This window comes from Oryzias latipes, chromosome 2 (assembly GCF_002234675.1).
Source record: "Oryzias latipes chromosome 2, ASM223467v1".
Taxonomy (NCBI): Eukaryota; Metazoa; Chordata; class Actinopteri; order Beloniformes; family Adrianichthyidae; genus Oryzias; species Oryzias latipes.
The window spans coordinates 15,598,435-15,624,940 of NC_019860.2; the positions used below are offsets into that span (position 1 = coordinate 15,598,435).

Here is a 26,506-nt window from a genome sequence, read left to right on the forward strand (position 1 = left end):
GTTCCTTTATAACTATTTTAGAACAGAATATCAAAATGATACTTTTTTATAAAGTGCTTTGCATTATAATTCTGCAGAAAACTACATAGATAAGTCCCAAACATACTTCAGTACTTCAATATAAATATTGGATGTTTTACTTAAAAAAAATTAAAGTGTTTTAGCCTGATCCTTGAATCTGAGGTAACGGCAGAATGATCTGGCTGTTATGCTACTTATATATGTTTGCAGACAGTTGTTATTTTTTTTATTTACACCATCAATCCAGAATTTTCTTCTTACTGTAGCAGTGATCAAAATCCCTTTGAAACACATCGTCTGTGTCTATAAAAATGATATTAAGACAGCGACATCAGCTGGACAAAATGTAAAGATTCAATATGGCTTCTACACGTCTTCAAAGGTAAAGAGACCGTTTTTTGTTTTTCTGATTCTAGGAAACTAAAATAAAACCAAACTGAAAATTTTAAAATGATGACGTATGTTCTCATTGCTTCCATGGTTTAAGGAGCCGGTATTAATCCTGTTTGAAGAAGTACATGTGGAAGTTTGGCCAGCTGACTCAACCAACAGTGGAAACGTGCATGACTCACAACCAAAGCTCAGATGAGTCACCTAGAATGCACCTTTACAGCTGATCGTAATTTAATACTCCTGTACTGACTTTAAGACAATGAACCTCAATAGTTCAAGTGTCTGAACCATAAACTGACATCTACATGTTCTGGTGGAGCATCATGTCTCAGGAGACAAAACAAAAGAAAAGTCCAAATAGAATTCATATTTAAACACACAAAGTTATTCATCTGCAATGAATTTGAAAATGTAGAGGACTACACGGTTTCTCAAACACCAAGACAAACAAAGAGGTGAGAACATGTCACCTTCTCCTCATTACTCATGCATTTAATAAATGACAAACGGAGCCGAACCGCCTTAACCTCCCCCCTGATGAAGGCCATGGAGAGGATCATCCTCAGCCACTATCCAGGTGAGCTCAGCACTGGATCCGCTGCAGTTTGCATATCGACCAGGAATCGGGCCCCGTCTCACCTCGAGTCCCCTGGGAGCCCTGTGAGAGTCATGTTTTTTTTGTTTCTCCAGTGCTTTCAACACCATCCAGCCATCACTGCTGAGGAGGAAGCTGGAGGTTGCAGGCGTGGACCAACATCTCTGCTTGGACCAACAGCTACCTCACAGACAGACCACAGTTTGTGAGGCTGTGTGTCTGATGTGGTGGTCTGCAGCGCGGGGGCACCTCATGGCACTGTGCTCTCCCCACTCCTGTTCACCCTGTAAACTGTCACCTGCAGAGGTTCTTCTCTTGTGGGCTGTGTATCGGGGGGGGGGGGGGGGGGTCGAGCAGGAGTACAGGGGGCTCATCTCTGACTTTGTGTGCTGGTGTGAAAAAAAAACAACTTCAGCCATCAGGCTGTACAACAACATGTTAAAAAAATGTCTGCATGTTTTACCATACAGACATTAAAAGATACACTGGAAATGACCCTAAGGACTCTGAGCGGCCAAGAACAAAGCCTGAAGTGGATCGGCCATCTTGACTGGAGTTTACTCCACCCAACTCCAAATTTAGGCAAATGAAAAAACAAGACAAGTCTGTACGTAACTTTTATAAAAGGTAGGAATGCGGAGTTAATCAAAAAGATTTTCTTAATGTAATTTTTTTACACCTAGGAGTGCTTGAAGGCGCCATGGCCTAGTTATTGTATTTAGTCATTAAAAGGAGGGCTAAGAGGGTCAGGGTTAGCTAGGTTCAACTCAAATGATGCAGGAATTAATTACTGAAAGTTAATGAAGCTAAAGGTGAATCTAGAAGCTGTTCAATTCTGAGATACTCATCAGATACTTGATCAGATTGCCTCCCCTACATTAAGCCCTCCAAGTATAGAGTTATGGAAAAATAGTGTCTTCAAATCTGCATGTTACCACCACTAGATGACGTCATCAACAGTCGCCGGTCATCTACATTGGAGCGTAGCTGGCAGTGCTCAGATAATGCACAACATTGGTTATATAAAAGTCACGCTAAAACAAAAAGTCATTACTTCTGTGCTTCAGAGCGCACCCATGTGAAGAAATTATTTTCAACATCCCCCTCCTGGTGGAGAGATAGCCAGCCCTAAGCCACGATGGCTACCCTTTAATAAAACAAGTTAGGACACCACTACAGCTTCAAATGCCCCAACAATTGGAGCAATAGGGAGAAGCCAGAGGGGTAGGGGAATAATGCAAACTCGGTCTTTGTATGGACAACAGTTTTTTTTTACATTTTGGTTAAATAATGAGATGTTATTTAATAGAAAACACGTTTTTTTATATGTATGATTTTATCACAATGCTGTTGTTTTGTACAAAGTACAAGAGGATAAACTTGAAACCACAGAGGGGTCCAATGGTCTGTATCTTGGACGGTCAACAGTGTCTTGATCCTTTTATTTTGAAAATGAGGGTGCAGAACATGAATCAGCATGTCGGTGAAGGATGAGTGTGTCTGACCTGAGGAGGATTTCCTTTTGTATGAAACTCTTCGTCGACACTTGATGTCAGCCGTGTTTGGTTGTGCCTGAAAAACACACGATTTATATTAAACAATTGGTTCCTCGTACGTGTTCTGAATTTTAAATCTGCTTCCTACCGACACGCGGAGACAGATCTTTTTCTAAAATTATCCACAGAAGAACACTTATGGCTCTTTTTTTTATAGATATATCAAAAGTATTTATGGGTTTACATCATTTTTTCCCTCACGAAACTATAATTAGTTGATCTGTGACATTATTCCCACCATTTCTACCTTTGCAGCTTAAACACCTTTTTCTGACAGATCAAAACATCTTTCCCCATTTTTAAATCTGTGGATGTTATGGTCTGTAAGAGTTCATCAAAGAAGCCTTGAGAGGAAATAATCAGGAAGAGGTTTGGCAGACAAACTAAGCTAATTCAGCTTAATGGTCTCTTTCAGAGCAGAGAAAGAATTAGTGAAGCTGATTGGACATAAAAGCACTTAGTCCACTTTAGAGCCTCTTTGATCGGAGAAAGAGGGAGTGGTCCCCCTCCAGTTAATTACCTTACTGTTCTCGTCTCGCAGATCAAAGGTCAGCTCCAGGTTGTTGAAGAAATGGTCGGCAAACTCCGGATACATGTCCAGCACCTCCAGAATTTCCTCCCTCTGAATCGTGTGCAGGTCGCAGTAGCTCAGGGCGCGCACGTCCGCACAAGATTTCCCCGGTTTAGGGTAGATGTGGATCATCTCGCCGAAGATATCATTCTTACCTGGGGAAGGAGATCATGGGTGGGTTTAAAAATAAGAAAATCATTCCATTTATAAAGCTCTAGCTTAAAACTGAGGTTGTCTTAAGTTGCTACACAAGAAAACAGACTAGATTAACTACTCTACAATTGGTTTAATCCAATTCACGTCTAGTATTCTATAAAATAAAACAATTCAGCCCAGATCCATCAAGGAAGATTGTTATAATTGTCTAGACAGTGTCACCTTGTTTAGCGTAGGAGCTACGTTCTAAAAATAACCTGATAGTGGAAATCCTGAAAGTAGTCAGCTTTATTATTTTTTATTACAATTATTCTAGATGTTATAGGGCTGCACTTTTCTCAGACAGGCCTGAACATTTTTCCACTTTTTCTCTTGCTAAAATTCTCAAAGTTCAAACCTTCATAGAAAATAAGTCCAGTATTATAGAATGAAACCAACTTTCAATTGAAGGTTTTTTGTAAATTAGAAAATCAAACTAAATCCTGTACAGGAACTTGAGATTGATTGACAATTATCTACAGCCAATCAGGACGCAGAACACAATGCATTATTAAAAAAACAAACAAAAAGCACGTCTGACTGCACCAAAATAAATCCAAGAAATGTGAAATTGCCAGAGGGGTGAAACTTGATATAGCGAATGATAAAGTGATCAACGCATTACATCCAAAGGGTGTGGAGTGACCCCCATACTGAACTAAAAATAAGCGTCCAGCAGTACCAGACTTATTAGGAGCCGTGGCAGGTTGGGGTCATAGAGGACAGGACAGAAGACAAACAAGGTAGACCTATGACTGCAGCAGTGATTGAAGGAGAAGCAGGTGGAAAAAGACAAAATCCTTGGAATATCTGTCTTAGGACAGAAAAACTACGTTTTTGTTGCAGCAGTAACAAACCAGGACATAAATGAGCACTTAATAACCAATCATTTGTGAAACGCCAAAGAGATGCTAGTAACCGCGGCAACAAGAGAACCCAAAAACCAATGGAACATTTGAGACACAAGGATACTGTATTTTTTGGCAATCATGTACATCATAAATGTAGGGCACATTGAGTGAAATAAGAGTCATATTTACAACACTTTGTGTTACCAAGTATGAAAAGTGCTACATAAAGATTGTTTTGATTTAATATAATGTATGTAACTTACACTACCCAGACCAAAATAACTTTTTTTTCCAGAAAACTATGTTGTTAATTCAAGTGCCCCTTTTTATCTGGACTAAGCTAATTTTGCCTGACAGATGATTCAAACTTTATGCACTAAAACTCTCAACTTTGTTCGATAAGAATCTAAAATATTTCTTCAGAAATGTTTGAGAAAATTTTAGTGCCATGTCAGCATCTGGAACAAAGTTCAAGGGAGGAGATGAACTAAAAACATTGGAACGTCTATAAGAAGATAAGAGACAATGAATAACAACCCAGAAACATAAACTTAAAAAAAAGAAGAAGAAAAGATGAGGAAGGTAAGGAAGGCGAGAAAATAGTTTAGTCCTACAAATGAACTTTCTTCCACATGCAGTGTATATGGATTCTGGAGTCCATTTAATTCAGCTTAAAGCATTTTAGTTACTGTGGAAACTCTGCAGTTCAACAAAACCCAGGAAGTGTAAAAAAGTGAAAAGCAAGGCTGCTTCTGCCAAAGCACTAAGCTGCAAATCCGAGGAATAAAACAAAGAGGCGGTTTTAGCGGCCGATAAGATGAGCCCAACTTGATCCAAGCGCCAGAGGACAGCTCTGAGAGCATCAGTTAACAGCTGGTGTTTCAATGCATCTACACCAGCATCTCAAGTGACCACTTGTGATCAGATGTCGCCTCCTCTGCCGCCTGCATCAGTCAAGTCAGCTGTGGGCAAACAAACAGAGCATCAGGATGCCTGTTCATGTTTCTGTAAAATCCTGAATTACACTCGGATCTGCCGGATGCTGATACTCAGACATGAACACGACTAATCTGCCCAGGCTGAGCTCTTCTGTCGGACGAGTACCAGATGTTATCTGAGAAAAGGAGGAACTGATTTGTCATGTTCCTCAACTCGTTTTCACATCTTTTCAGGTGAAAATTGTAAGAACAAGTTTTAAGCGTACGCGTAAAATGGCAGAAAAAAAAAAAAAAGAGCAACACTTTCTACTGGATTGCTTTCACACTGCACTTTAGAAAGCAAAGTAAACCTTCCAAAAATATGCATTTCCAACAAGTGCTCCTTTGGGGGAAGCATTGTATGAAACGACACCAGATCGATTTTAAAATCGGATGAAGCCTAAAAAGTTTTTTTACATTTTTAAATGAACATCAACGTAGTCACAAAGCTGCTAATTAGACATTTGTAAAAAAAGTTAAGTCATTTGAGTTATATTCATAATAAAAAATTTACGTCTAAATGAAATGTTTGAAGACATTATTGTCTCTAAAGATTGTGTTTAAACTCAGACGTTAAAAACAGCAGGTCTGAAGCTATGTGACTTAATTTTCACAATATATACTGTTTTTTAATCCTGGTGCAATTAGAAGTTGTTGTTTTTTTGTTTTGTTTTTTACTTAGGACATATATCACTACATGTCATTTTTGGCCTCTTTTCCATCACATTTCCACCCATCGTCATTGTTATTCTCTCCCATGTGCGTCTTAAATAAATTACTTGTTGAAACGAGTGAGTGTTTCGGATTTATGTGACGTATCCTAACCCTAACCCTATTTTAACTGTTTTCAATAAGGAATACATTAAGAACAAGAGCTGATGAATAGAAAAAAGCTGATTTAAATATTTCATTGTCTTGCTGTATTGGTAGGCTATGACATCACCAAATTCCGTCACGGTTAATCAATGTTTTGGGGATTAAACTGCAAGTTTGTTTTATATTCTATAGTTAGACCATTTTACGCTTCTGTGTCAGCTTAAAAAGAAAACAGACTGGTGGTTCTTGGTATTTCATGTTTAAATAAGTTACAATCCGAAAGTCTGGTGCTACTTTTAGACCGGGCTCCTAATGAAAGGTCCATGTAAATGTGCGTATGTGTGAGTTTTGGGCTTCCATGTTCAAAACTGTCGCGTTCATGCGCCACTACACGAGTTTTTAGGTTATCTGGTCAGTACTTAGCATCACAGCTTTTTCATTTCTGGAAAATCAATTAATAAAAACTATCTTCCCTTTTTTTTATATATATAGCTTGGCAGGATATGACATCACAGAACCCTGGGCCTTCTGAAAATGTCCAGAAATCAACAAGACTAGTGAGTTATTTTTTAATAATTGTTATCAAAAGACTTTTTGTTAGGAATTTCTTTGGTCTATTTCTAAAAATATATGACATTTTTAGGGTCACCCGTTTGTGCAACAAACCCCAAGTGGTTACTTAGTGCACTGCATATAGTTTTTCTTCTTTTTTTTTAAATCTCTGGGTTATTTAAGTTTGAAAAGCTCAGTCAGACACATTTATAACATGCGATATAAATTCATCAAATAAGAAAAGGATCACAACAAGCAAGGATAAACATTTAACAACTTTACAAACTGCTGAAGCGTGATTTAAGTTACAAAAGGTTTATGAAAAATGCAGTTTTTTTAATGGAGCATCCCAGTTCTGTTTGGGCTAGTTTTATACAGCAATTCTTTGTTTTGGGCATATTCTTTTTTTATTTTTTATTAATTCATCATACAGAATGAAGATGAAAACAAGCATTTCATGTCGTCTGTTCCATCTTAACTTTACCTAATCAAATAAAAAAAGCTATAATAACTGGTCAGCACAGATCTGATACTTTTATGACTCGAGACTCTGGTTGTCATGAATAATCTAATCTTTGTCTAATTTAAAGCTAATTTCCCATCTTAAAGCAGTTCTTAATGTGTGAAATAGTAAAAGGGCACTGAGTGAAAGGACTGGAATAAACCGCAGCAGCTCTTGGAGAGAATTTGCAGACTTGCAGAAAGTGTGTAACTTCAGCATCCACAGTTGTTCTTCATGGTGACCCTGTTGTGTCACAAGCTTTCACTGCATCTAATGGACTACATAGAAATGGTGGGAAAAAGGAAACGGCTTGGCAGAAAACACCTGCCAGCAGAGGGGATGAGACATTTCTGAACCATGTCATGAGCAGAAATTGAGGATCCGCTTTCGTCTGTTCAGTCTCTGTTCTTTTCTCTCAGCTTTTCTTTTTTTAATTTAATGGAAACAGAACTTGTTACTTTGGTGTCCTCCTACTCCTTTCTGTCCCTTTTTTCATGTTAAGAGAGTTGGTGCACAATAGGGATCTCTGCTCGCCATCCATAATACATCACGGCACACCAGAGCCTCCTGCTTTTAGCTGGCCCACCTGCTTTTATGCTAAAGGGGGCGAGTTCCAGCAAAGGAGCAGGAGTATCATCCTCTGTGGTTTTCTTGTTGAATTATTATCAAAGACGCTCGTCAACGAGGCTAATGAGGAGATCTTAGGATAAGGAGGCTCGTGATGGATGCTTCGTCAGTTTGCACATGCTGTTTGTGGCCGCAGCAGCGCTGCAGTCTGACCTAACCTGACAGTTTGTGGACAAACAAGGAGGTGAAAACTGTTGGGGAGGAGGTTTCCTAAAAGGTCTCAGGTCTTTAATTGACCTGCCCAAAGATGGGCAAAAATGTGATCATTTTTTCTAATATTCTTTACCATAGTAATATTTTTTATGACATCTGTTTGGAATAATTTTGAAAAAAAACCTGGAAAAGGAAATCCATTATTGGGAAGTTGTTTAGTTTCTGCTTTGCAGCGATGGTGCTGAACCCAAAGGACAACCCTTGAGGTGTAAACTCACCCAGGATGGCCATGACGATGTCATCTTTGAGGATTTCAATGGACCCGCGGGACACAAAGTAGAGAGCCGTCAGCACATCTCCACAGTGGACCAGAGTATCTCCAGGAGGAGCGTGGGTGGTCTTGAACCTCATGGCAAGCGCCCGCAGACAGCCCTTGGTGGCTCCACGAAACGCCTTGCAACCCTGGAGGAGGCTCTTGTTGAGATGGAGGCAAATATCCGCCTGCAGGCACTCTGGGAAACCCTTCAGCACCTGGGAGCGAGGTACAGATTAGGACAGTGAGAGACCTCAAGAAAAATGTGATTTATTTTTATTTTTATACATTTGTATCAAATCTAGAGCATTTTAGAGAAATTTTGTGTTCATTCCGTTTTTCAAAACAGAATAATCTAGGGCCCAGACAGAGCTGCAGAATTTCACACACAGATCAGGTTTGACATTCTGTGAGCCTCTTTGCAGCTACACAGGTTAAACTTAAAGAATGCTGGAAAATGATTAACCAAACCAGAAGAACAACACACTGGTTATGACTGGTTATTACGTTAAAAAAGTCTCAAGTTAAAGTTGGTCCAGAGAGTATTCCTGTCTGAGAAACTGATGACAGCTCATCTGGGTTTTTTTATTAGCTTTAGCTTTTTCCTTTCAGCAGCAGCAGCTTTTCTTTTTCTTTTTAGTTCAGAAACATAAAAAAACCTGTATCACTGCAAAAAATCTACCCATCATCATTTATATTGGCCAAAATTTCAGTCAAATTAACTTCAAATGTATGATATAAAACAAAAATATCAGAAATGTGGCAAATGTGGGTTAAAATAAGGAAAAAAAGACAACAAATAAAGATTTTGGCAGATTAATTTGCCTATAGGTAAAACTGGGATTTAAGATTTGCTTTTCAAAAAGCAAATTATTCAGTTTTAGCAAAATAAAGATGAAAGGAAAATAACTTAAAAAATACACTTGCAGTGAAGACATGAAAATCCCTAAAAAGAGTAACTAGCAGATCAAGAAAAAATGTTTAACTCAAACTAGGTAAGAAGCTCTAGAAAATCTAAGGGGGAAAAAAAACGAAAAATGTCTAGAAAAAGATCATAAAAAAAATATCTACAGGTCTATTTTTTTTGTTCAGTGAAAACTAAAGCAAAAAGGATTTAAAGGCAATCATTTCTCAAAATAAGAGATCAAAGAAAAAAGCTGCAGAAATGGTTTTAACATCAACCTTTTTTGAGAGGTTTTTCAAAAACCAAATTTACTACAATTTTTGTTGTGCAAAAATGCAGACAGCCAAAAAATCCTGCACAGCTTGAACAGACTGTGGCAAAAGGAGCACATTTTCAGGCTCTGGAAGGAAAAGAGCTTGGAGGACACGTCAGTGACATTTGGAAACAAGAAGACACTTTTCGTATCTTCGTCATCTTCACACATCAAATGACTGGAGCCGTGCAAAAAAGAAACGGCTTCTCAGGCTCCGACAAAGCCGTCTTTGTTGCTTGTAACAAAACGTTATCAGATTTGAAAGAGAGAGAGAAAAAAAGGGAAAGTCTGAAGAACATTTGGCAGGAGCAGGTGCCGCTGTCGAGCTCGCCCGCCAAGCCTCCCACGGTGGGAGAGCGAGCTGGCAGGGCCCCGCCAGGCTCTGCCCACTCCTACGGGCGTGACTCACTCTGTCTGTGGTGCCGCAGGAATTTCACAGGCAGCTGTTTGAATACACAGATTTCATGCAAACAGCCCTGGAGGCAGGCCGCATGCAAGTGTGCCAGTGAGAGACGATTACCCGGACCTGCGGGGAAACACGGAGGGCCGGGCGTCTCCGGCTAAAGCATGCACCCTGGAGTCCATTCATGAAGTGGCTTCACAGTTGTGCTCAAAAGTTTACTAACTCTGGCTGCTTTTTGGAACTACTTGAAAGCAAGAAAAAGACTGTTGAAGAAGACAAAATCTAGAAAATTGACCTGTTGTCCACACAGACATCCTCGATGATGTTGGGATCACCAACTAAAATCGTTCCAGTTTTTAAATTATAACCACTGTCGCTGGTTTTAGGAACGAAAGATAGAAACAACACACAGATAATTCTCCCACTGGAGGGGGAGAAGGGTAATTACAGGAAGTGCTGCTAACATCACAACATTTCACGTTTCTTAAATTTCAAGAACTTGGATGCAGCTGCTCTGCACAAACGATGAAGATGGACAAACGTTTGGAAAGCAGGTGAGGCTTCAGCGGAGCGAATGAGCAAAAATACACTTCTCCGCAAATTCTTGTGAAGCTGCAGCACCAAAAAGTTTTGATAGAGAAGTTTTCAATCACAGTTTTCAAGACTTGAGTTCTACAGACTAACACCAAATCCACCAAATTTCTAATTTACAAAGCTGTAACTGTTTTTGATTTGAAGTGGTTTCTAATGCTTTTACTAGGTACCTCATAGTTTGAGAAAAGTCTAAATATTCTTCAATGATTAGCAAGTGAGTGTTAATGTGTGACAATTGTTTATAATTCCAGAATGCAAACTTATGAGCAAACCTGTATTTACACTTTAATAAAAAATAAATAAAAAAACAGCAAACAAATTAATAAATACTGGAATGACCTGAAACATGCATCCTCACAAAAAAAAAAAAAAATTAAAAGTTTCACATTTTGCATTTGATGATGTTTGTACTTGGAATGAAAAAACAACAACCATGCTAAAAGCATTCCACTATGGTGGTCTACCACAGCAGGACATTCAGAAACACAGCAGCTCAATTGGGACATGTACCTCCTGCTCTTACCAGATTGGTGGAGTCATTCCGTTTGCCATGAGGCCGACATGAAAGAGACAAACTTTGATAAGTTCCAAGAGCAGTTTCACGAAAAGCCCACTTACCCAACGCATTTACAAGAACTATGGCTTTCCCTTGGTGGCTACAACTACCACACAGCAGTGATAACGGATGGCTGGAACTCAACAGAAACCCAACAGAAATAAAAGGAAACTAACTTCAAAAGCCTCATGGGCAAAAACGGTGGTTTCGTACCATGTTCATGTCGATGCCGTTGGTGTACGTCCAGGCGTGCTGGAAATACTCCTCCAGTCTCTGTCTCAGTGGGTTGGGGATCTGGTGGAAGCGGATGAACTCTTTGACCCGAAGCATTTGAAGGTGATACCTGGCGGTGCCCGAGTACAACCTCTGGATGATGGCGGACACGTTCCCGAAGATGCTGGCATACATCAGAGCTGGTGAGAAGTACCATAAGATAGCAGTTAATAGAGTTTATTAAAACTTTGGGAGTTTTTGGAGCCACATCCAGTTTAATTTATAGTGTAGAATATCAAATTTATCAAATTAAAACCATATTTTAAGTTTTTAGTGTCCATATTATAGTTTGTACTTCTTATTTTTATTATAAGACTGAATTCTGACTTGTATCACGACTCCTCCCTCCCAATCTGTGCTCACCTGTAGTCTCAGCCTCTTGGAGACAGTGACAGTGAGGAGGAAGGAGTTTTTTTGAAATCGCAAATTGAAAATTCTGAATAAAACAGAGTTTTGATAAAGAATTTAAAGAGTATTTATTGCTGATTGGAGTTTGAACTCGCCCTCCTACCACAAAGGCTATTGTGGGCGCAACTAGTCTGGATGCCAAGTGACTTATGATATGCGTCTTTGGTTGAACTCACACTTACAAGTTAAACTATAACTACATTAGAAAGAAAAAAGCAAAAAAAGTTGTTGATGTGAACTCTGTTGCATCTGTGGTCTTGTACCCAACTGTCCTGCTGACAATCATGAGGCACCTTCACGGTTTTACGTTCTTTCTCAGCCTTTTGTTATTTGTATCTGAGGTAAGCTGCACTGAACACAGAATTATATACTTGTATTTCCAGCACTGTGCGTTTGTTGTATTATTTTAGTGCTCTATCCTGACTTTGCAATTCCATTTTCATTATGTTTGTACAACATTTTCTTACTTTATCTTTATGATCTAATTGTTCATATTTCACAAATATGCTTTTAGACTTCATCTATTCTCAAATATTACAGAGCTTTCTGCGATTCAAGGATGAAAAACCTGAGGGTGCAATAACTCAGTGACTCACAGCCAATGAGCATGACACAGATGGAAAAGATCTTCTCTGAGTTGGTATTGGGGGAGACGTTCCCAAAGCCCACGCTGGTCAAACTGCTGAAGGTGAAGTACAGCGCTGTCACGTACTTGTCCTTGATGGAGGGGCCTGAGTTGGGGTCACTGTAGTTGTACTTTTTTCCTGTTGGAAATCAAATAGAACTAAGCGTCTGTTCTAAAGGTGGAATTTCATGGAATTCCTGTCTGGAAGTACCTATGGAGACCCCCAGGTTGTCCAGCCAGCCGATCTTATGCTCCAGGTATGGCTTCTCCACATTACCGATTGCATACCAGATGCAGGCCAACCAGTGTGCGATGAGGGCGAAGATGCACATGAGCAGCATGAGGACGGCAGCCCCGTATTCTGAATACCGGTCCAGCTTACGGGCGACTCGAACCAGCCGAAGCAAACGGGCCGTCTTCAGCAAACCAATCAGAGTGGTCGTCTAAGAACAAGGAAAGGAAAAAAAGACTTGACTCTGAGTTTGTTTTTCCTAAAGGGCTGTTCTAAGGAGAAAAACCACTATGACAAAACAAGCGCAAACATTATTTTTAGGTCTCGGTTTGAGAAAGGCAAACATTAAAGATGCTTACGATCATTTTAAAATGTAAGTACAGATAAATTATTCAGGTTTAAACATATCAAGAAAGGTTTCACAAATTCTCTTGTTTAAAAGAAGGTGTGCCACTTGACTTAGGAGTTCAGTGACTTGTCCCAAAAGAAAATTTGAGGTGTGGTTAAAGAACCATGAAGGAAACAACCACCAACAGAGAGAGACTGCTCATTATCCACAAAAACCAATGTATTTTCTTTTCTTTTTACACTTTTTTGGGCCCAACCAACAAATGCATGTCGCTACGAATACGTCCTCCCCAGAAATTAGAGGTTCCTTACAAATGGAAAAATCGCTACAGGTCCTTCATAAATGCATTTTCCTTTTAAATTCATGTTTTTTTGCAAATTCATGTTCCGTACAACTGCACGTTCCTTACATATGCATGCCATTTAAAAAAAATCATGTCCCGTATACTGGTCCATGTGAACTGCATGTTCTCTGCATGCACATGGTATTTAGAAATGGATGTTCTTTACAAATAAAGATCCTAAAAAGGTAAAAAAAAAATGTTTTCCCAGAGAGATTTGATACAAAGAAACAAATCAAACATTTTCTGCAGTTAAGTTTACTTTACAACCATCCTGACAAAATTGTTTAATTGAAAAGGTTTTCTACGATGCGTTAAAAGGCACAGAAGAGAAACACACTGTTAAAACATTGCCTCATTGTACAATAATTCATGAACAACTAAAATAGCTTAAAAAGTTTGGATTCAAGGGCATCCTTTTTTTTTTTAAGTTTAGTTTTCTGTTTTGGCTATGTGATTGACAATGCAGCATAGAACAGGAGAAGATGCTAAGAGAGATAATACAGAAAATGTATAAAAAGATCAAAAGATTTGAGACGCCAATCAGTGGCGTTAAAAATGAAAGATGAATCAGTGCCAGGATAGGACCCACTTTTAAAGAAAAATCAATAAAAACCCTTAGGCAATACATTTTAAAGCAACTGCTCCAAATCTGAAGATGAAGAGAAATGTTTGTATGTGTTTTTGTCTTCTTTTTTTTATCGTCTATTGATTTCAAATGAAGGTCATGCGCTCAGACAGAGCAGTCAAACATCCTCCTCACGCCGAGCAGAAGATGAGGACGGCTCCACGCTCAAAGCAGCTGGCATGAAAACAAACGCACGAGGACGAGCTGGGTTTACTCCAGTGACTCATCTGCTGATAAAGCATTTCTCTGCAGTGGCGACGGAAGATTTAGCTTCAACATCCACGGCTCCATCAAAGCCGGGGAGCCGGGCATTAAGCAGAAAACCGAGATTTAACACAGACACGCACGCAGAAAGCTGACGGGATTAGAGCGACATGCTGAAATGTGCAGACGACACCTTCTCCTCTGGTAGAATCAAAGCCCGTTAATCCTCCTCTTCTCAGTGTCTTCACTTTAAGGCTCAAACTGAAGAGGATATTTGTTTGTCCACTAATCTGTTTATTATTTTTGAATCAGTCAAACTCATTTTAAAGCACCTGTTACACGGCCATGACACATGTCCCAACCTGTTTCAAGAAATACAAACACCTCATCCTGCGACGAACAAGACGGATGTTGCCTCTGAAAGAAGTACCACTAAACGCACTTTTTAGCAACACAACAATGACGTTTAAGTGATCCAAACACAGTAATATATATATTTTTTCAATCACTTAATGCCTCCTGCTTTGAATAATTGCATTTCGGGTTGGTTTATGTGCTTTATCCAATTTGCTTTCAGTAAAAGTCATAAGTAATGTCTTACACTATTTTCATTCCAGCAATTACTCATCCCTTTAATAATAAGTTAGTCTCAGTCATACCTGGACATGACCCAAACATCGTCATGGAAACCAGCGAAGCCACATCCAACCCACTCAAATCCTCTTTTGATCTATTTATAAGGTATTCTGCCTTTTTTATTTTTTTTGGTAAAAAACAACAACTTTTTTCTGCAGTTGAGAAATTCTCCTGAGTTGACTGTTGGCATAAAGTAACCCTATCCCCCTCTTGTTGCCGAGAGCTCTCTGTTTACACCGTCTCCTGCTAGCTTACAGCCCCTAGCACCTCCAACCTAACATTACTCCTGCAACAAAAATGGCGAGCAATAGAGATATTCAGCCTTACAGCTCAGAGCCAGATGCCAGCTCAGACGAGGAAAACAAAGATGTTCATGGATCTATTTTTATTTTCTGTCACTTATCTGATCTTGTTCAAATGGCTTTTTTTTCATCTTGCCCATAAAGAAATACTCAAATATACCGTTTTAAGCTCAACTTTCTTTATATCTGTCCTCCATCTTCAGAAAAATAGCTCTTTAAGGAAGCATTCAACCAGAGATGTGTTTTTGAAAGCAGGACAGCAACTGAAGCACCTGTGAAGGGTAATGATTCACAGCTCTATTAAAGAGCCCCCCCCCAATAACTGTAATCATTCAGCTCCATCAGACAGCTCAATGAAGACAGACTCGACCGTACGGAGGCAGATGAGCTCTGAATTATCCAGCGAACATCATCTGTGAGCGTGCAGCGCCGGAGGTGTAGCACAGCTGACTCAGTGACCTGCACAAATGACGCCGGGCTGATTTAAAAACTCAGCTTCCAGTGTCTCAGGTTTGAGCAGACGTCGTGATAACATTTGTGGAAAATGCCCCTCGGGTCATTTAGTTCCTGCTGCACAGCAAATCGGAGACTCAACTAAAATTTAAGATTGGCTTTCTATTATGAACAAAACGGATTTTTGAAGTGTTCGGCACCTTGATGACCAAACTTACTCCAGTATTGCTTCAGTTTTGGCTAAAAAGGTGCTTTTTAGCATAAGGGCGCACATCATAATCTGCACTCTTCTCTTTCAGTTTTTGATGTGCTAAGATTTGAAAAAATATATATAATTTATGACTATATCTTTTCATTTGTAATTACTGCCGAAAGGCTCTTTGTTTAGTGGAGCATTTTAAATTATGACTGTGCAGGACAAATAAACCTGTATTTGTTTTCACACTGCACTTTTGAGAGGGGACCAAAATATTCCCACAAGGGAACAGCTACTTAACAAAAGCACAAGGCAAAAAGTACTATCACTGTATCTTCACTGTATAAGCCGCACGAAAAAGCCTAAACTTTTTCCAAAATGAACATTGCATTTTATAATTTGGAGCGTTTTATTTATGGAATAATTCTGGTTGTGACATATGGAGTCACATTAACGTTTGTTTTAGCTATATAAGCCTGTTTGTTATGTGTTGCAAACAAGGTTGGGTGTAACAGGTGTCGTGCATACACTAACGTGTCTAATGTGTAGCCTGTCAAACGCAGTCTCAGAGTCTGACTGACCGACAGGCTCTTTTCTGGCTTAATGCACCTTATATATGACATAGGTTTAAAAATACACCATTGACGGAGTCCCCTATAATCTAGTGTGCGCTATAGTACAAAAAAATGCAGTAGTTTGCATTTAAACCAGGCTACATATTAAGTGCCTGCACCTCCTCACCAATTCAAATCTGCCAAATAGACATTTATTAACATTTTTATTATACACCTCATTACAGAGGCGATATGCTTTGGTAAAAATGTTTAATATCTTCCCATCACGAAATTCTAAAAGCAAAAAACAAAACAAAAAAAACAGTACTGTTACTTCTTATTAAGGTTTTGCCAAAGGAAACATCTTAAAAACTTCAAAAAAGTTGCAGAAACCACAAAACTACAATGATATTTGAAAAAGTAGAGCTGTGTTCTACACAAAGATGCTTTTAGTTTTTAGTTACAACTTGACAAAACTAATAAAAGCACTAAAACATGACAAAATAAATAAAGTATTTAATAAAGAAGATTAAAAAATGATCAGATCTTTGTGCAGCTCTTTGCCTCATAAAAACAGAAATGAGAAAAAAAACAAACTGCATGACTGTCTCCATCCAAGCATCCTTCACCAGTTAATCCTCCTTTTCAGACGTTTTACATAATAAAATTAGGTGCTTTTTAAACTATTTGCCTGTTCACATCAGCTCATTTACCAGCTCCCTCCTCATGGTGGCGCTGGACTCACAACTGAAGCAGAAGTTAGAGAGTTAATATGGGAAAAGTTGCGAGTCACAACATCAGAGGGTTAGATCTCAGCCAGCATAAAGGTTCCTGTTTGGAGATGCTCTGGCTGCTTTTACAGCTAATTTGCAGTTTCAAAACGGGAAAAGCCGCCCGCGCACGTCCCAAACCGGGCCGACAGCTCGACTTTTTCATCCCGTCTGTGAGGAGAACAAACGGAATATGCATACCTGTATTAGGGCCGGTGTAAAGAGTTGTTTGGGGACATAGAGACACGGATGTGAGCGGGATCTGGATAAGTAAGCAACAGCTTGGCAGCTACAACCAACACGCATTTTTAGACCTTTTATCAACAATCACTGCAGGTCAAGCTGCAGAATGTTGTCTGAACTTCAAATGCACTCAAACGTTTGGGATCATTCGCATTCTCATATCTGCTTTTGTATGAACTTTAAGAATCCTTCTGCATGACCAAAACGATAACATTAACACATTTCTGATTTGGAGGATTCACCCAAGGCTTCATTTAAGACCCGCTTAAGAAAATAAAAGTTTAAACTTTAGGTTTTGTCGAGTTTTCTTGGTCAAAACCTTCCATTTGCAAATCTCCTCAGTCTGAACACTACACACTTGGCAGCATGCAAATCCTGCCATCTGTTCATGACATGAAGTTGATATGAAAATCAGGGAGGGGTGCAAATGGATCCTGTAGGTAAATTAAGGACTGCACACTTTCTTTTCGCTAGCCAGCTTTCAACACCGAGGTCTCGCATTGACTGTGGATAGACGCTCTCGGGGGATTCAACTGCTGCCAACGTTCTAATGAAAGCAGAAAAAAGGAGAAAAAAAAAAGTAACATATTGTGGGATTTGGTCTCCAGGCAACAAAGAGCAACGAGATGACGTCTAAAAATAGTCCAAGCGGCTGCACAAAAAACACTCCAAAATAACTCCCCGCTTGGTGAAACGGTGGTATTTCCAGTTTCTGCCGATGATGAGGAGCTAAAAATACATCTTCCTAGCAAGCTTTGGACTCGAACATTAAAGGGAGACACATTCTGTCTCTGCACTACTCATGTGGCAACATGAGGACGAGCAACATCATGCCATCGTGTTGGCCAGCTGTCTGCTCTTTTTACTCCTGCTGCCAGTCAGCGCAGCCCCCCACCCCCTCTGAGGAGCACAGACCTCAAACAACCACTAACCTGCAGGCTGACATCAGGTGCTCACGCTTAACACACGCATACAACTGGAAGGAGGTCTGTTTGTTTAAACTCATTTCTGCACAGGTTCACCGTTGGAATCTCACACCAATTTTTTTTTTTTGATTTAACAAAGAAAAGCAAGATAACCTGTGCATTGTTGGCATTGTTTGAGTATTCTTGGTAAAAGCGCAAAACGGCTAATAATGGGAGGCGGCTGTGGTGCTGAGGTACAGCGTTTAACATCTGATCAGAAGATCGCACGTCCTGCACAAAGGTCAAAGTGTCATTGGGCAAGACTTTAAACCCCACATTGTTCTTGGTGGTTAGAGTCGCCAACACAGCATGAATGTGTGAGTGAACGGGACAGTGACTTTACAGCGACTGGGACCGAAATCAAGGTAGAAATCCGCCATATGAAAAGGCACCATTTACCATTTCCCATCACTGCAGCTGTCATATTGGAGGTGCAGTGATCCCTCCTTTATCGCAGGGTTTCCGTTCTAAAAATAACCCATGATAGATGAAGTTTGCAAAGTAGAATTCTAACTGTTTTAAGGCAGTAAAACTCCTTACTACATATTTTCTCAGACACACTTGAACATTTTCACACTTTTCTCTTGTTTAAACTCTCCAAGTTCAAATTTTCATAGGAAAATAAGTCCAGGATTATAGAATAAAACGAAAAACCTGATGGCGATGGAAGAGTTATGTAGATTTGGCTAGTTTGGCATGTATTTTGTGCACAAAACACAGCACAGAAGAGGCCGAATGACAATGGTCTATAGCCAATCAGGATGCAGAACACAATGCACAGTAAAAACAAAAAAACATCCAAAACTGCACAAAACAAATCCTTAAATCAGCGAGCCTCCAAGAGGTGACACAGCATTTTAGCAAGGGAACACAGTTCTGGCGTAGCTGATAATGGTATCGTGACAAAGAGCACCAGAAAATTTAAACCAAAGCAATCGCACGTTGTAATGATTCAAATAGGAAAAGTGTTTCTTTTTTTTTTTCTAACCAAAAGAAATCTTTAAAGTTTGCTTTAATAAATCAATAAGGCAAACATAAATGAGGACAAAAAACACAACTGTGACATCACTGCAAAAAGCTTTCTGATTTTGACGTCAACAATAAGGTAAGGATTAGCTCTGGTAAGGGAAAAGCCAAGCCGTCGTTTCTGAGTCATCACTGTTGAAGAGGGACACAATAACACAACTCTCGGCTTTACAGTGAGTTATATTGCCTGGTGAAATACACAGAGTAATTTTGCCGTCTTCCCTGCTGGGATGTGCGTACTGTAATTACGCTCTCCAAGCTGCACTCTGAGTATTAGATCACTTGCTCAGCAATCCACTGCAGACATTCACCAACAAAACAAAATCTTCCAAGCAGAGGTGCTGGGAGGGCTGAGACTAACGGATTCGCTTTGCTTGCGGGCCCTCTGTCTGGTACTGATAGAAAAAAAAAAGCGGGGTGAGAAAGCAGATGTGACAGCTCAACGGTGTGAGTGCACATCGTGGTGGTGGTGGTGGTGGTGGTGGTGGGGGGGGTTGTGTCAGAGGTGGCTGCAACAGGGATAAGGAAGAGATCTGCACAAAGATGGATGCCCACCTTTCTTATGCAAAAGTAGAATAAATAGACTTTGATGGAGGTCTAAGACTTTCATTTATGTCAGCTCAGAGAATAATTAGCAAATATGGTTCATTGGACACACGTTTTTTTATTTGTCGACAACAAAAATGCAACGTAGTTTAATTGATTTCATTTTTATTTTTATAAAGACTGTTCAGAAGACCCCCTTAGAGCCCCTCATTAACTTTGTCAAATTAGGTTAAATTTATGAGCTAGAGCCTCGTAGTGGTAACGATGTATACTACAACTAACTTAAATTAATCTCTTTACGACGCACTCTGATCATCTTTTGATCTATTGTTAAACAAGTTCCCAGTGGTCTTTTAATTATGATTATCCCATTTTTAGCCAAACTTAAAAAAAAGGCTGGTTCTAGCTTACAGCTTGTGACACCACTAACCTAATAATGTACATGGATCTATTTTTCTCAACAAGTTGGTGCATCAGAATGCAGCACAACAATGCAGCACAATTTCTAGGTGTTGGCAATCTTTTTATATCCTAGGCCATCTTTGTGTAAAGCAGCAATTCTTATTTTCAGGTCTTCTGAGAGTTGTTTGCCATGAGGTGCCATGTTGAACTTCCAGTGACCCGGTTGAGAGTGTAAGAGCTTTAATACCAAATTCAACACACCTGCTGTCTATTGACACCTGAGACCATATAGCATCAATGAGTCAAATGGCACTGGATAAGGAAAATGACTAACTGTCCTAGATGTAGACGTTTTCACTTGGGGGTGTATTGGCTGATGTCTTGCTATTAATGCCTGTATTATGATTTATTGTTGTCCCATTAAAAGATATAAATATCTACAGACATGTGAAGGATGTACTCACTTTTGTGTGACAAAGTACCTTATGAGTAGAAAGTATGGTTCATTAAAAAAAGGAGCAGAACAGATAAAACAAAACAAAAAACAGATAAACTATTAAATGCATTGACAATGGTCTACAGCCAATCAATCTCCTCTGTGCCGTACAGAATGTGTGCAGCAAAATCATAACTCTTAAATCCCAGGCAGATCTTTGTTTTCATTCTATTATACTGGACTAGGAAAGGTGGAACTTTAAGAGTTTAAACAACAGAGAAAATGTCTGAGAAAATTGTAAAGCGTCTAGTGAGGCCTTCAAAACATCTGTAATACTCCTTTGCAGATTTCAGTTGTTGCGGGTTGTGTTAAGAACATAACCGCTGTGATAAATGAGGGAACAATGTAATGAGTTTAATGTTTAAGGGGTATTTGTAAATGCCCCAACAAGGTTACAAATCAATTGGTGGGTAAAACTCTTTCTGGCTGTCCTCTCATCTAATTCGACCATCAAAAAGTTAAAGGATCTATGACTTATACCATAGTATCACATAGCAGATGGCAGGAACTGCTTTGTGCAAACCTTTTTTAGGCTCATTTGATTCTAGCAACTTGATGGTAACCACATTAGCACCGAAATCCCCAAGAGACGGTGTTTTTCCAATGTAACATTTCATTCGCCTAGGTGACCATAGCAACTTGTTTGGCTTGTGACAAACCCTGTAGTGCCAAAGGTTGCTGAATGAAAGCCCAAAGGGAGTTTGCTATAAAATTCACCATTCAGCTTTGTTGAACTGACTGTCCACTGTGTCCAACTTCGGAAACCTGCTGAAAAACTAAAGGATGACCACAGGCATCACCTATTACAACTCTACTTCCCAGGTAATTTCACAGCAGTTCACGCCTCCGATCATGTCGCCAAAACATTTCCCGTTGGCTGCATACCAATGATCTGAACAACTCATTATGGTGAGTCAGGGTTGTGGATTGCTCAAGTCAAAATCCCAACGTCTGATAAGCGTGAAACGCACCACCAGATGTTAAAACGGATCAGGGTGATTGATTCTCATGTTTAAGACCTGGATAGAATAACTTAATTGTTTCAGCCACTTAGTTCAACACTTTCACAAAATATGTTGAAGGCATTTATCTGTTATAGGAGTGATGACACTTAAAGTTGCATAATCCGTCACATTTTATGCAGAGGTATACGATTCTCCCCAACTCTGATGAAAATGGTGTATTTGATGTTTAGAACACGTTCTTGTGGCCTTTTTCTGATGATGGAAAATGTATAAAGAAAATTAAGCATCAAATTACATTTCTGTGTATTTTTCCATCCAAATTGTTGAATGAAATAAAATGTAATTGAACCTGGAGCAGATGAACAAAATGCAGTTTGTTCGGCGGGCCACAAGCTCCCTGCTCTGCTTCATTCTTATGCATCCGCTTTGAAACAACTAGATCCATGCACTTTTTTTTCTCTCGTCCGAGTTGGATATACAGCTGGGTAGCTCAAATACTTCTGTTTTTTGTTGCAGCAGTGATGTTAGGTTGGGGTTGTAAGGGTTTGTAAGCTAGCGGGAGAGAGTTTGAACAGATGGATGATGGGAAGTGTGGGTTTACTACCAATAGGCCTGCCCCACAACTAGGAGGCAAATTTCAAATGAACTTCTGCTGCTCTGCAGAAACTATGGCTTAGAAAATGGCACAGGTTGTTATTAACATCTAGCCTACAAACAGCATAACCACAATTAAAAGACCACTGCGAACACTTTTTAAATAGATCAAAAGGACAATAAAAGGAGAAAAGGCTGTATGCTAAAATCGTACTCACCTCATCCGATCCTGAGCCAAATATCAGCAGATCAAACGGGATGGCTGCCACCATGTCTATGAGGAACCAGCCTTTGAAGTAGTGGATAGCAATCTTGGCCGGGTGGCTGACCACCTCCTCGTTGGCGTTGACGTAAGTGGTCCTGAAGTTTATTAGGATGTCCACAATGAACATGATGTCCACCATCAGGTCCACCACGTTGAGGGGAGAGCAGGAGTAGCCGCACTCCCGCCTTATCCGCTCCTCAATGTCGTTAAGGAGGAAGGCCGCAGAGTAGGGGGTGAAAATGGCAGTGTAGATGACCAGAAGCAGGATGAGCCAGTCCCATACTGCTTTGAAGGGGCTGTAATGGAGGATGGTCCATTTGTCTATACGTGGTGTCTGCAGTTTGTATTCCGGCAGCACATCCGCACCGAGAGAAAGAACCTGGGAGAGACCAGAGATAACTTAAAACAATATATTAGACATTAGCTGGGAGGTGTTTGCTGAAAATTCAGCACAGGCTAACTTCAAACGGACCACTTCAAAGATGTCTTAGTGAAAGGATTGAAGGTATTTAGGAACAAAGGGACTTTGAACTTGAGGTGTCAAATGTCTTCAGAGCAGTCAGGCTGCACAAAGCATCAGGAGTATCTGGACTTCTCTGACATCAACCTTTTTTAATGATAAATTTCCTATCAGATAAGCTTATAATACTAAATCTCTTAGTATACAAATTAAAAACAAGCTTTTAGAATGACAAACAGCAAAAAAATTAGCTATACGTCCTTTGAAATTTGATTAATATAAACCTGAATCAATGGACAGCTTTAGTGTAAAGTCAAATTTATACCAAGGAAACACGGGAGCTGAAACTGTACCAGTTGATTTGGTTTGGCTACGGCAACAGCAACACGTTAAAAACTCTCACGTTCGCGTGTAGCATTTTTAAGACCATTTTCAGGCTCTATGTACAAAATGCGTGGCCACTGAACACACGCTCCAAGTTAAACCAGGTGGAACTTCAACCAATCAGTGACTCTGGTTTGGTAGTGATGTGTGGATGGCGTCTCTTTTCATTCATTTTAAAATTAACTGTAGAAGGGAAATTAATCATTGTGGTTTGTGTCTGGACGTCTGCATGACCTCAAGTCATTCATATATCGTAGTAGAGCTGTGAAAGAAAACGCCTGGACCAAAATTCACGCCATTTGTACCGCCTCTTCCAACTGTAGATGCCGGACATGCGCTAGGAAACACTAGCAGAAGAAACAGAAGAAGAATCCCGTTCCTGCTCGTCTAGTGTGAACACCATACGCAGAAAGTGCATGCAAGAATGTGTGTTTGTTCATTCTTAAAAGCGCGTCACATGCCAGGTGTGAAAGTAGCTGTATGAATATATATATATATATATATATATATATATATATATATATATATATACATACATATATATATATATATATACATACATATATATATATATATATATATATATATATATAAATATAATCAATGTCATTGGCATAAATATTCCACAAAAGCTAAATTCTACAACAGATACAGCTACAGCAAACATATCTGTGCTGCCCTGTAGTGTGTGACAGTATGATCACATAATGAAAATTGAAGAAAAACAAAACGGGAAAAGAAAACTGATTGGCAAAATTGAGAGCTGGAACTAAGTAATCAGAATAAGCAAAAAAGCAACAAATAATGTGGCAAACTATTTAAGGCCCATCTTTCTTTTTATAAATCTTTTGACTTGATTACACTACATTTCAACTTTATTTATAGATGTTTCAACACCTCAAAGTCCTTTACATTAAAACAAATAACCATCACATAGGCACATCAAACTACAACAGAAACGGTCTACAAAATCGACCAAAAAAATACATTTACCAGGAGTCAACAGATACATAAACAGGTAAATAACCTGCTTTAAAGCTAAGCTAAAAATACGAGGTTTAAGCTTTCTCTTAAAACCCCTCACAGTAGATGAAGCCCTCATGTCCTTATGTGGTTTCAGTAACTGTTTTAACATCAGTATTATTTCAATGGCATTAAAGTGTTCCAGAGCACTAACCGACTTGATGGTAATTATACTGCAGGTGCAGAGAGATGATAAATCTATCCATTCAGAGTTTAGACGATGAATTTTTAGAGCTTCTTATGGAAATCCCAAAAAGGAAAGCAAACAGACATGTTGGGTAAAGTTGAGACTGAAAGCACCGGGAGACGGTTTCTATGTATGGGGGGAGGATTCGTTTGGGGATCATCATGTTTGCTTGTCCCTTATCTCTCAGCTCTGATCGCCGTCATAATCCCTATGAGGCCTGAGAAAATGAGCGATGCTATTTAATGGAAACAGGGTTTGTCCTTTTCAGAGAAAGCAACGTAACAAGGTCTTCATGAAATGTGTTAATGACTAAAATACTGCAGAAACAATTCAAAGATCCTACATTTTTCCCTTTGCTGATCTGTGTTTGTGAGCAGCACAAACATGTTTTATCTGCACTCAAAACAGCTGGACTTTCCCTCTCAACTCAACTGGTCATGTGATGAGCAGGGTCAACACCATTACCCCCTTCATATCGAGCAACCTTTAAAAACCCATCAGGAACAAAAAGATGGAAGCATTATTTATTAACACTAAGACGCCTATTTTCCCTAATTCCTAAGGCCCTTTAAATAAATATGCTTAGATGTGGGTTTTATAAAAGTAAAAGTAAGCTTAAAAAAAAAAATCAGACTAAGTATATTACATTAATTATTTGGTGTAAAGCTATGCACCAGGCGTTTAAAACATGCACTCAAGAAAAGGCTAAACACATGTTTAAGAATGTAATAAATGCTGTGCTTGAATGCTCGTAAAGCTCATGGTGTTCACACTGGATGAGCAGGGAGGAGCTTATTCTTCTTTGTCGTTTTCTGACATTCACTGGAACATGACAGTTGGAAGAGGCTTGGAGCGAAATGTTGAATCTCATAAATCTTGTTCCAGGCTTTTTCTTTTACAGCTGTATTCTGATACGTGAAAGACTTGCTGTCGTATAATTCCGACCAGGCACAAAGTGCAATTAGTAATTTTTCCTCCACGATCAATTTTCAAATGGTTGGTACTTCTGTGAATGAAAAGCATCCATACATTACTACCAGATCTGAGTCCCCGATTGGTCAAAGTTCAACTGATTTAACTTGCACTGCATGTTTTGTACGCAAACCCCACAAACGTTAGTAAAAACTAGTTACACGTGAAGGCGCTAATTTTTAACGCAGAACCCTGAAACGCACATTTACACAAACCTTTGTTAGGGAGAGATTCGCTTGAATCTGCTTTGCCAAGGGCAGTGTGAAGGTAGCTTCAGAGATTCAGATTCAGAGACTTGACGAAAACATAGATGGGTGGATGCAGATTTTTATGATCTTAAAGGGAGCATTTGATCCATCAGCTGCTCTTAGAAACAGCATAAAATACAGATAAAACATCAAGGTCATAACAGGTTTGGGAAAGATCGCAAAAACAATTGACTATAAAAACCAAATCAAAACCTTCAAATCTCCAACAATTCACAGTTTAAACTTAAAAACTCCAGGTACCTCAATGGTAAATTGTCAATAAGATCAGAGTCGTGGTCAAACTGGAACAATCTCCCTTTGGCGTGCGTATCTTTAATGGAGGGGAAAAAAATTAAAGATGGAAACTAATTTATATTTCAGAACTCCGGATCTCATGTGCAGATACTTTATCCCTCACCCTGCTTGGAAGCCTGGGAGGAGTCGGTTGGTTGGCAGACTGAACGTCCTAGATCAGCTTGTTGTTGCCAATCTGTTTGTAAATAAAAGATTGCATTTTAATAATTTATCTTATCCACTGTATCCGTGTGTAAATCAGCTCTCATTGGATAATTGAAAGCTTTTGTGGATTGATTTTTTCTTCAGTCAGCATGGGCTCTGTAAATTGTTTTACAGCATTAGGCGGGCTTTTTTTTATACGTCTGCGTGAATTTAAATTTTGATCGAAAATTGTATCGGGAGAGAAGCTTTCTTTGCTGTCCGACTCCTCAGATCAGTCCTCCATCTGCTCCGGACAACTTTAAAGAAGCTGAGAAGGAAAACAGCATGTCTGTTCAGAGGCTCGACTGCAGCTTCTGATGAACCCTTGAGTTCAGATTTCGTTTCAAGACATCTGCTGTCATTTTGTGTT

General features: G+C 39.4%; 1 protein-coding gene across 5 annotated transcripts in view; it reads right to left on the reverse strand.

Moving 5' to 3' along the window:
* The window catches only part of LOC101169590 (potassium voltage-gated channel subfamily H member 7), a 98,242-nt gene that overhangs the window by 6,323 nt on the left and 65,413 nt on the right, over positions 1–26,506 (reverse strand). For 2 of the 5 annotated variants that reach the window (XM_020710294.2, XM_011484162.3), the window contains 7 exons: positions 22,318–22,743; positions 12,410–12,641; positions 12,170–12,337; positions 11,106–11,305; positions 8,088–8,340; positions 3,086–3,291; positions 2,515–2,581 (listed from right to left, as the gene is read on the reverse strand). In XM_020710294.2, coding sequence (XP_020565953.1) covers positions 2,515–2,581; positions 3,086–3,291; positions 8,088–8,340; positions 11,106–11,305; positions 12,170–12,337; positions 12,410–12,641; positions 22,318–22,743 — 1,552 coding nt within the window. Of the gene's footprint in view, positions 1–2,514; positions 2,582–3,085; positions 3,292–8,087; positions 8,343–11,104; positions 11,306–12,169; positions 12,338–12,409; positions 12,642–22,317; positions 22,744–26,506 lie in introns of all 5 variants that reach the window. The other 3 variants (XM_020710292.2, XM_011484173.3, XM_020710299.2) reach the window with 2 other exon arrangements.